The sequence below is a fragment of the Carettochelys insculpta genome, chromosome 4, assembly GCF_033958435.1.
Source record: "Carettochelys insculpta isolate YL-2023 chromosome 4, ASM3395843v1, whole genome shotgun sequence".
NCBI lineage: Eukaryota > Metazoa > Chordata > Testudines > Carettochelyidae > Carettochelys > Carettochelys insculpta.
The window spans coordinates 77145066-77154453 of record NC_134140.1 but is presented as its reverse complement, the minus strand read 5'-3'; the positions used below and the strand labels follow the sequence as shown (position 1 = coordinate 77154453).

General features: G+C 47.0%; 1 protein-coding gene across 7 annotated transcripts in view; it reads left to right on the top strand.

Moving 5' to 3' along the window:
- The first annotated feature begins 356 nt into the window (after nucleotides 1–356).
- RAPGEF2 (Rap guanine nucleotide exchange factor 2) overlaps nucleotides 357–9388 on the top strand; it is a 400682-nt gene continuing 391650 nt past the window's right edge. For 6 of the 7 annotated variants that reach the window (XM_074993114.1, XM_074993110.1, XM_074993113.1 and 3 more), the window contains exon 1: nucleotides 357–767. In XM_074993114.1, the coding sequence (XP_074849215.1) occupies nucleotides 699–767 (69 nt within the window). In that variant the 5' untranslated portion in view covers nucleotides 357–698. Of the gene's footprint in view, nucleotides 768–1393; nucleotides 1432–9388 lie in introns of those variants that run through there. The other variant, XM_074993112.1, reaches the window with a different exon arrangement.

The following is a 9388-nucleotide window of genomic DNA, read 5'->3' as shown; positions in this document are numbered from 1 at the left end:
GAAGCAGCCCGCCGGGCCGGTTCTAAGCAAACACACCAGCCCCCCTGGCGCCCGAGCGACTGACACAACCAGTTGCGAGAGCTGCGCCTTCGCGGGCTCCGCGTGGGAACCTGGCCCTTGGGCGGGCGCCCTGCCGGGGCCGGGCGGGGAATGGGGGCGGCGCGGGGCCCCTAACAATAGCGGGCGGCGACCGGGCCGGGGCAGCCCCTCCCCGAGCGCTGCGGCTGCAGCAGCAGCACAAAACGTCCAGCGCCGGAGGCCGCTCCCTGCCCCCCGCTCGGCCCCGCCCCACCCGGCGCAGCCCGGATGGGAGGCGCCGGCAGGGATGCGGCAGCGGCGGCGTGGGACAGCGGAGCCCAGTAGAGTCGGCAGCCGACGCCAGGCGCCAGGAGCGCGGGAGTTCCCGGACCGCCCTTCCCTACTGCAGCCGCGCTCGGCCAGACGGCGGCGCTGCTGAGCCCCGGCTCCCACCCCATCTCACCCCACCCCGCAGCCGCGAGCCCCAACCGAGCCGCGGGAGGCCGCGCCCGCCAGGAGCCGGAGCCCGAGCCCGAGCCCGGCTGCCCCCGCCCTGCGCGCCGCGGCCGGGGCCCAGCGCCGCTTCCGAGCCCGCTGTGCTGCCAGCAGCGGCGCGGTGCGGCCCGGCTGTGAGGCGGCGGGGCCGGGGCGCCTGCAGCCGGTGGCAGAACCGGGGCGAGATGGCGTCCTACGTGGATAACAGCTTCCGCCAGGCAGTAATGAAGAACCCGGCGGAGAGGAGCCCTCAGGTACCGCGACTCGCGCCCTGCCCCGGAGGGGAGCCCCCAAGCGCCCGGGATCCGCTCCCCGCTGTCCCCACAGACCCTCGCCTTTGTCTGGCCTCTCTCCTCTCGAGAGGCGCCTGAGCCCCGCTTTTCTCCCTGGACAGGAGCCCCAGGCTCTGTGCTCCCGGGGTCCTGCACCAGGGACAACAGGTACCTGCCCCGTAAGGCCTGGGGGCAGCCTGGGGGTAGTGTGCGTCACCCCCCCGCCCCAGGTAATGACCCGCCCCCCGTCCCCAGCATCGCCCGTAGCCGCTGCTTGTGTGTCTCACGCACGTACCACAGATCTCTCGTGTGCTCCTGTAGCCGGACGCAGGCGCACCAGCTAATCTGCTTTAGACCCCTCCAGTCCGCTTTCCACTCACGGGCCGGAGGAGCTGCAGTCGGTCACAACCGACAGTAGATTTAGGATTTCTCATCCTCTGCGTCCGTCCCCCAGTAGCCTTGTTACTTTTCGGGGCTCACGTTCCCTTTATCTGTCCCTCCACTCTTTCTAGCTTAGCCTAAGATTGGGCTGAGCACCCTCTGCGTGGTCAGACAGCAGCAGAGGGGGGAGGGGATTGCTTTGCCTGCGAGTTTCATAAATCCTGAAAGATGAGATTATGGGAAACACTCATGTGAGTAACTGCTGGTATGTTTCCTCTTTCTTTCGAAAAGTGCTTATGTCAAAAGAAAACGCTGTGGTGTTAATAGAAACTTATGGTGGGTGTAGGAGTGCAAAATACAGTATAGTCAGTGTTACACAAACTTTACTTAACCAAAATATTGATATATGGAATGTCAGCTAGTGGACAGAAAAGCAAATGTTTTGCATGCACTGTTTTGTGTGGCATGACTGGGTGGCTTTTTATATTGTTGGCCATTGATTTAACTGAGGTCTTGTAGCTGTTAATACCCCACAAGTAGTTTAATTCTGGAATTGAAGTAGTTAGTAGGTGTATAACTCATTACAGCATTACTGACCTATCCATTTATAAGAGAGGCGAGTGTGGTATTTTGGCAAATCTGTGCCTCCCAAAAATAGAGTGATTCTTGCTGAAATAGAAGTTCTTGCACAGTAATAGGGGAGAAGGATTGTTGAAATACTCCTCTTGAATCAGGCTTCACTTGGTGGGGCATTTATATGTGTGGGCTAAATAAGAATCGATGTAGTCATTTACTTTAGCAGGATTGATAGCACTCAGGGCTTTGTAAATATTAGAGACAGAAAGGGAGAAAATGTGTAAAAATGTTTTGAGATTTAGTTGCTTTAGAGTCACCTTAAGGTGAGTAAATTCTTACTCCTTTGGAGTGGTGAGGGGATGTGCTATTGCTGCCAACTGTCTGTAGACAAATAAGCTTTATGATGATCCCTCCATCAAGCTGTAGTTCAATAGCTAATGATTCAAGGAGTTACTTTGCTCATTAGTTGCAGTGCCATCTGTCCTGTTTTTAAAAGATTTGTCCTGTTTCTCTAAGAATTTAGCAAGGGGATTTATTTTTAATTATCATGGTTGTAGATGTTTGCCAGATTTCTGATTGGCTGTTGACATTTGAAATTGAGGGTGAGGAAAGAACTTTGACTTTTTAGGCAGCATCCAGGATTTCTTCCTCCTACTTTAGATAAGTTATTGAAAAAAGTTATATACACATCTTGTGCCTGTGACGAACTCTGATCATGTGGAATTGTATGGCACAAATGTGTATATATATCATGGTTAGAAAAGAGGGCCGTGAAAAAACTGTAATTTTCTCTCTCATTCTAGAGGAAGTTCCTTTCATTATTGTGAAGCTAAAGTTGTGTTGCTGTGTCCTTGCTTGAACTTTCCAAATGTCTGTTATACCACTTCCCTTAAATGTTGACATTGGTATGCAAGCCTACAGACATCAGAATAGCATATAGTGAAGAGGTGGGTAATAACTTCTGAAGGGGTGGCAGCACTCCAAGAATTTGGTAAGTGGTCAAGGAAGGGCTGCCCTCTTCCATTATTTTAATGGAGGCCTGGGAGAGAGATCGGGGTGTAGAAGGGAGCTTGGGGTAGGAGATGGAGGTGCTGTTGGGTGTGGAAAGGAGTTTGAGTGAAGGAAGCTGGGGCCGGGATTTAGGGGACAGGGTCTGGGATGGGGTAAGGGTGCAGGAGAGGATTCTGATGTGGAGGAGGGGTGTAGGTGATGGTGCTGTGCCTGGATGGGGTTGTGATCTAGGGCTGGGCTGTGAGGGGGGAGGGAGAGGGTAATGGGAATCCTGAGGGATCTTGGGAGAAGATTATAAAAAGGCTGTCAGCTGATCAACAGTTACAGCAGGGATACTGGCAGTTGCTCAGAAATCAGTCAGTCAGGTAGTGGGACTCCAGACCAGCCTGCGAGAAACAAAATTTCCGCTGTGCCAAATAAAGTGAACTGTTAAACTTTCTGGTGTCCCTGTCAATAATAATAATAATAAAGGAGCGGGGGGGAAGAGAGTTAGAGACAATGCAGTGAAGATGTAGGGGGTTACAGCCAATGTGAAGAACACAATGTAGAAAGCTGTCAGAGGGATAGCCGTGTTAGTCTGTCACGGCTGTTAGAGGGATAGCCGTGTTAGTCTGTCACGGCTGTTAGAGGGATAGCCATGTTAGTCTGTATCTTTGAGAACAACAAGAAGTCCTGTGGCACCATGTAGACTAACATATTTTGGAGCATAAACTTTCAGGGGCAAAGACCCGCTTCATCAGACGCATGAGTGTAGAAAGCTAAATCCATAATCAGCTCACCAAAACCCTACTGCAGCAGTCTACACCAAAAGCAACCCTAAATCCATTAGGCTCTGACTGGTCAAATAAGATCAGATCATGCTGTATTGTTGGCAATGCTGGAAGTTTTTTGAGGCTGGTGATCAAGTGTGCCTCTTACTGCATTTGGGAAAGCTTGAAGAATAAAAATTCCTTAATTTTTTGGAACATTGAATTAATGTAATTTTTTTCTTAGATTTAGAAGTTACGTTCTTTACTACTAGTTGGGAGTCAAAGACTTGTTTTGTCTGGGTTTTTCTGATTTGAGTGGATTGAGTGTTTTTTATTTTTTTTAAAGTAATTTAAATTTTCATTCCTATTTGAGAATGAATTGCTTCAGTTTAATTTTAGAGCACGTAACATGAATAAAATGCAGTTAACAAGCAAAACTTCAAAAATCAGTATTTTTATTAAGCCATAAAGGCCTTGGTTATTGCTGTTTTTTTTTTTTTAATTATTTTAGCTATCTTTGAGATTTTACTTGTTGTCTTAACAAATAAGCCAGTTTTTAGGGATCAGAAAAGTAGTCTGAAGTTGTGTGATTTTGATCATTATGAAAAAGGGTTGGGAAGAGAACGTATATTCTAATATTGACAGAAATGTTCATGTGAGAGAGCATGCATAAGCAAGGATGGTCATGTTTCTTTGTTCCTTTCAATGCTTTTTGAATTTTCTTGTGTTTTAGCAAGTGCTTTTTCTAAGGCTTTGTGTACGTGTGCATGTATTTTCAAAAATACAGGCCTTCTTTCAGAAGAACACAAGGAGCGTCTACATGTATAACAACAAGAAGTCCTGTGGTACCTTACAAACGAATAGATATTTTGAACATAAGCTTCCATGGGCAAAGACCTGCTTCATCAGACGCATGAGTCATGCATCTTGATGGAGCAGGTCTTTGCCCAGGAAAGCTTATGCTCCAAAATATCTGAGAGTCTATAAGGTGCCACAGGACTTTTTGCTGTTCTTGAAGATACAGGCTAACACGGCTACCTCTCTGATACATGTACAACATGTGCTTCTGAAAGGAAATTGGAGTAATGTGGCTGAGCTCTGAGACCTCCTCAGACTTTGGAAAGAGGAGGCAGTCCTCTGGGAGATGGGAATCAAATGGAGGAATGCTGCTGCCTTTGCCCTCCTGGCTCAGGGACTAACGAGCTGTGGCTACCTGGAGTGGACCCCAGACCAATTAAAAGTAAAGTTAAAGAGGTCCGTCAGGGCTACACCCAGGTTCAGGATGAGGCTGGGCACTCGGGGGCAGGTCCCTTCACCTGCCCTTACAACTGGGAGCTCCACTTCATCCTGGGACAGCTCCACATCACCATTGGTCCTGGATACCTCCATGAACCAGCCCAAGCCAGGGGACAGACACCACCCTGGAATGGCCCAGTGAGGAGGGCAACCTCATAATTGACATCCCCTTGTGGTCTTCCAGCTGGGCACTGGGGAGCTGGGTGTTGCCCTCCCTGTCCCCTCCTGGTTCAGGTCCCTCCCTGCCCCCACAATGTACATAGTTGCCCCCCTCAAGTAAATAATTTGTGGTTTGGCATGCACTTAGTGGGGGTTGAATGTTTTATAAAGGTTTTTTTACACGCTGATGCTCATATCCTGTGATCTCGTGGGAGGGAGGTGTAGGTGCGGTTGGGGGACAGGGTGGTGGTGGGGAGGGGTTGAGGGGGTGAGTGCTGCCCAGGAGCAAAGCTGCCCTGGAGGGCCTCACTGATTCAGATCCTGTCCTGGTTTGCCTGGTGGCGGCTAGCTGCTCAAATCTAGAGCCTGCCTCGGCTGCCCACCCCTGGACAAAGGTGTCTCCCTTGCCGTGCCCTCCATAACATCATGGAGGGCAAGTGCCCACCACCTGCGGGACGTTGTGCATCCCAACCTCTAGGCGCATGAGGAGGAGGCACTGCCACCACCCCTTCAGGCACCCAAAGGCCTGCTCGACCATATGTTGAGGTGGGTGTTGAAGGTCTCCCGGCTGGGGTTAGGATGGCTGGTATAGGGCTGTATGATCCACAGCAGTAGTGGGTATGCTGCATCCGCCACCAAGCACAGTGGCATGGTGGTGTCCCCAACTAGGAGCTTTCACTGTGGGGATGTAGGTGCCGGCTTCCATACGCTGGCACAGGCTGGAATTGTGGAAAACCCGGGTGTCATGGGTTCAGCCTGCTGAGCCCACACAGATGTCCATGAACTGGCCTTTGTGATCCACCAGGGCCTGGAGGACTACCGAGTGGTAGCCTTTTCAGTTGGTATAGTGGCCAGCATTGTGTGGCAGGGCATGGATGCGGATGCGTGTCCCATCCAGGGCACTGAAACAGTTTGGGAACCTGAGTGCTGCGAATCCCCTGATGGAGCATCCAGGTCCCTGATGTGGATGACCTGATGCAGGAGCATCGTGTTTATTGTGCGGACACCCTGCATGGGATGAAGGACATGTGCTCTTGTGAGGATGTGAGGGGGCATTCCTGCCCCCTGAGCTCCCTCCAAGCTAGGGGGAGAGCAGGCTGCACGGCAGTGTCCTGATGCCTCAGTGCAGGGCTGAGCCAATAGCAGAGCCCCTGGAAGGTCTCCTGGCTCATGGCTGCAGAACTTCCACATATGACATTGTCGCATTGCCCTTGGACCAGCTTCTCCCACCTGTCTGAGATGCTGGGTTGGCTCCATAGGCGCTGGGGCACATGGGGATGGGGTGCATGCTGGGTGGGGGTCCACCTCCCCAGGAGGGCTGTTCTGTCCCCCAAGGAGGAGGGGGGCAGCCACGGTGTCTGAGCACATCAGGTGGGCCACGGTGTCCACGGTGTCCGCGTCCAGAGCCAGAAGCAGCTGCTTGTCAGCTATGGTGCTGCTGCATTGGGGTCTGCAGTGCTGGCAGCTCAGCAGGCCTCAGCTTACACAGGGTAGGGCTGGAGGGGCCTTTAAGGAAGTGGCTGGATGTGGGCCCTGGAAGGGCTTGGCAGCTGTGCAACCCTGTCTGTGGCATCTCCGGTTCCATTGTTTTGGAAGAGCGCACATAGCCATGTGGACACTCCCTTTCGAAAGAATGGAGCAGTATTTTGAAAGGGAGGTAGAACCTGTGGTCCGCTTTTGGAGTGTGGTCCCTTACTTTCAAAAGCCTGGATTTCAATTATTATCATTTGATTATGGCCATTCGAAAGTGGGCTCCTGTGTAGACACTGGCTGTGTGCCCAGCTTCTCCTTATTTTGTGACCATCTGTAATTCTACATGGGATGTTGAAGTTTTACTATCTATTGTGGTGTAAGTTTAGTGTAATGACTTCATTGTGAATTGAACTGAGAACAGAGGACTGATGCTGCAGGATAGCAAGCCCTTGTTTGAACACACAGCTTTGATAACAATTAAATGTTGAGGGTGGGGGTGAGGGGAGAGTCAGTGAAGTCTTTTTAGAACTTTTTCCTGGTTCAGATGTCCCTTTCTAATTTGGGCAAGGGGGTAGCTGAGTTAGTTTGTATCTTCAAAAACAACAAAATGTACCTGACAAAGTGGGTCTTTGCCCATGAGCCCTTATGCACAAAAGTATCTGTTCATCTATAAGATACTACAGGACTCTTGTTGTTTTTCTAATTTGGGCAGATTTTAAAGGACCTGCGCTGGAGAATGAGTCATCAATGGCCTATGCTCTGAGATGTAGGAGTGTAAGAGGCTCACTACTACTTCTCAGAGCATTGTTTCAGAAATTATTGCAGAAAAATGTTTGACTTAATATTGAGTGTATATGTGTGTGCCCTTGTTTACAATAGGTATTCAAAGCCTACCTGAACTATTCTAATCAGTGAAGTATTGTATTTTAGTTCACAAAGAACTCAAAATAATAAAACCTAAAGTTTAAAGATCAATTGTTTTTACATTTTCACTATACAATAGACTCAATGAGTAGCAGAATTCTCTGTAATTAAGCTGTTCATGTTGTATTCTTTGAAGTCTTAAATTGAAAATTTGTCCATCAAACATGTTAGTTAAACTTCTAAATGTTAATGAATTACAAACAGACTTATGCCCCAAGCTTTTTGTAATGCAGTGATATTTTTAAAAAACATTATTTATATTTGTGGCTTCTAGCCTTTGAAAACAATTTCTTAATGGTTTCATAGATAAGATAGTTGAGTGAAATATTATGCTGTCTATAGCTTATTTTGAAGAGTAAAAGTTCTCTAAAAATAACTTAAAGCCTACATTATTTGATTTTTTTTTTTTTTTTTTTTTTTTTTTTTACATTAACTGACCAATGGAGTGGTCTGGTGTATATGGTTAATTTTTACACAGCACCCACAGTAATATTAGAGCTGTAGGGAAAAACTTGATCAAAATAGTTCCTAGACCCATTGACAAGTTCTTCTGGAATTTCAGTCTAGCACATTTAGTAAATTCAGTGCTAGAGTAGTTAATACCAGAGAAATGGTGTTAGAAACATGTTTTATGTTGAAAGAGGAGTGCTGTTTACTTACCCAGAGCTCAACACCAAAGACATCTCTTCATGTTGGAGTACCTCAAGATAGGATGTCTCTGTTCGACAGGTACTCCTTTGTCAAGTATTTGACTGAAACAATGGTTTAATTATGGGGGGTACTTACATTAATTTCAATTAAATTTTCAGCTTGTTCTCCAGTAGCATTGTTTTTTGGAATACAGCATTGTTTTATCTGGTAACAGTTGAAAGAGTTTAATTATGTGAGAACTCATTTATAGGGGACAGAAATGAACATTCACTTCTTGATCTGGCATTATGTTCCTGACTTATTCCAAATGAATGTCAGGCTGTTTGTAGTGCTGCATGGTCATAGAAAACAAGTATTTCAGATTGTACTGTACTACTTACAGTTCTTGATTCAGAGGACCAAGATTAGGTATATTTTTAAAATTCTGATCTCTTGTATAGCAACGAAGGGTCCTGTGGCACCTTATAGACTAACAGAAAAGTTTAGAGCATGAGCTTTCATGAGTTAACTCACTTCTTCAGTGAGTTCTGAAGAAGTGAGTTAACTCACGAAAGCTCATGCTCTAAACTTTTCTGTTAGTCTATAAGGTGCCACAGGACCCTTCGTTGCTCTACAGATCCAGACTAACACGGCTACCCCTCTGATACTTGATCTCTTGTATGTCTTACAAACACATTGGAAGATTAAATCTAACTTTTAATGAAGTACTTTACTTTCCTGTCTACTTTTTGCATTTGCCTTAGCTTTGACAACAACAATATGGAGATAGAACTGTTGTTCAGTTAATTTTGCTTTGAGGTTCTTTTGTACTAGCAATATGCTGTGAAGATTGGGTTGCAGACACCTTAGGAGAATGTTTACATTAAAATATGTAATATATTTTTAGTTATCATTTGATGCAGTTGTCAGTTATATGCAAGGAGAGTTAGCATGATGAGCAGCAATGTAATGATTGCCAGTTGGGAACCCCTAATCTAAATCTTTGGAAGAGCTGTGTCTAGCACTTTTCTTTTTGCATTTTTATGCAAAACTATTTGTAAAAAGGCGAGGGGAAAAAAGAGAATCTATAATTGACGTGAATACTTGTAACATGAGTCTTTTTAGTCCTGGAGCAGTGAAACAATTGATCCCATTTTTGTTCAGTCTGGCCTGATTCACTTGCAAATGTCAACCTGTTCCTTGGAAGAGCGAGAAATGCAATGGTTTTACTTACATGGGTATCTACTTCAAAATCTGTAAACTGGCTACAATAAAATTATAGCAGAAAAGCTTATTTGCAAAGATTTCTGGGCTTATACTTCATGCCACCTTGAAACATAAAATGTTTCAATAAATTGCTTTTGCCAGCTTTTAATAATGATGGGGTTGAACCTTAAATTTGTG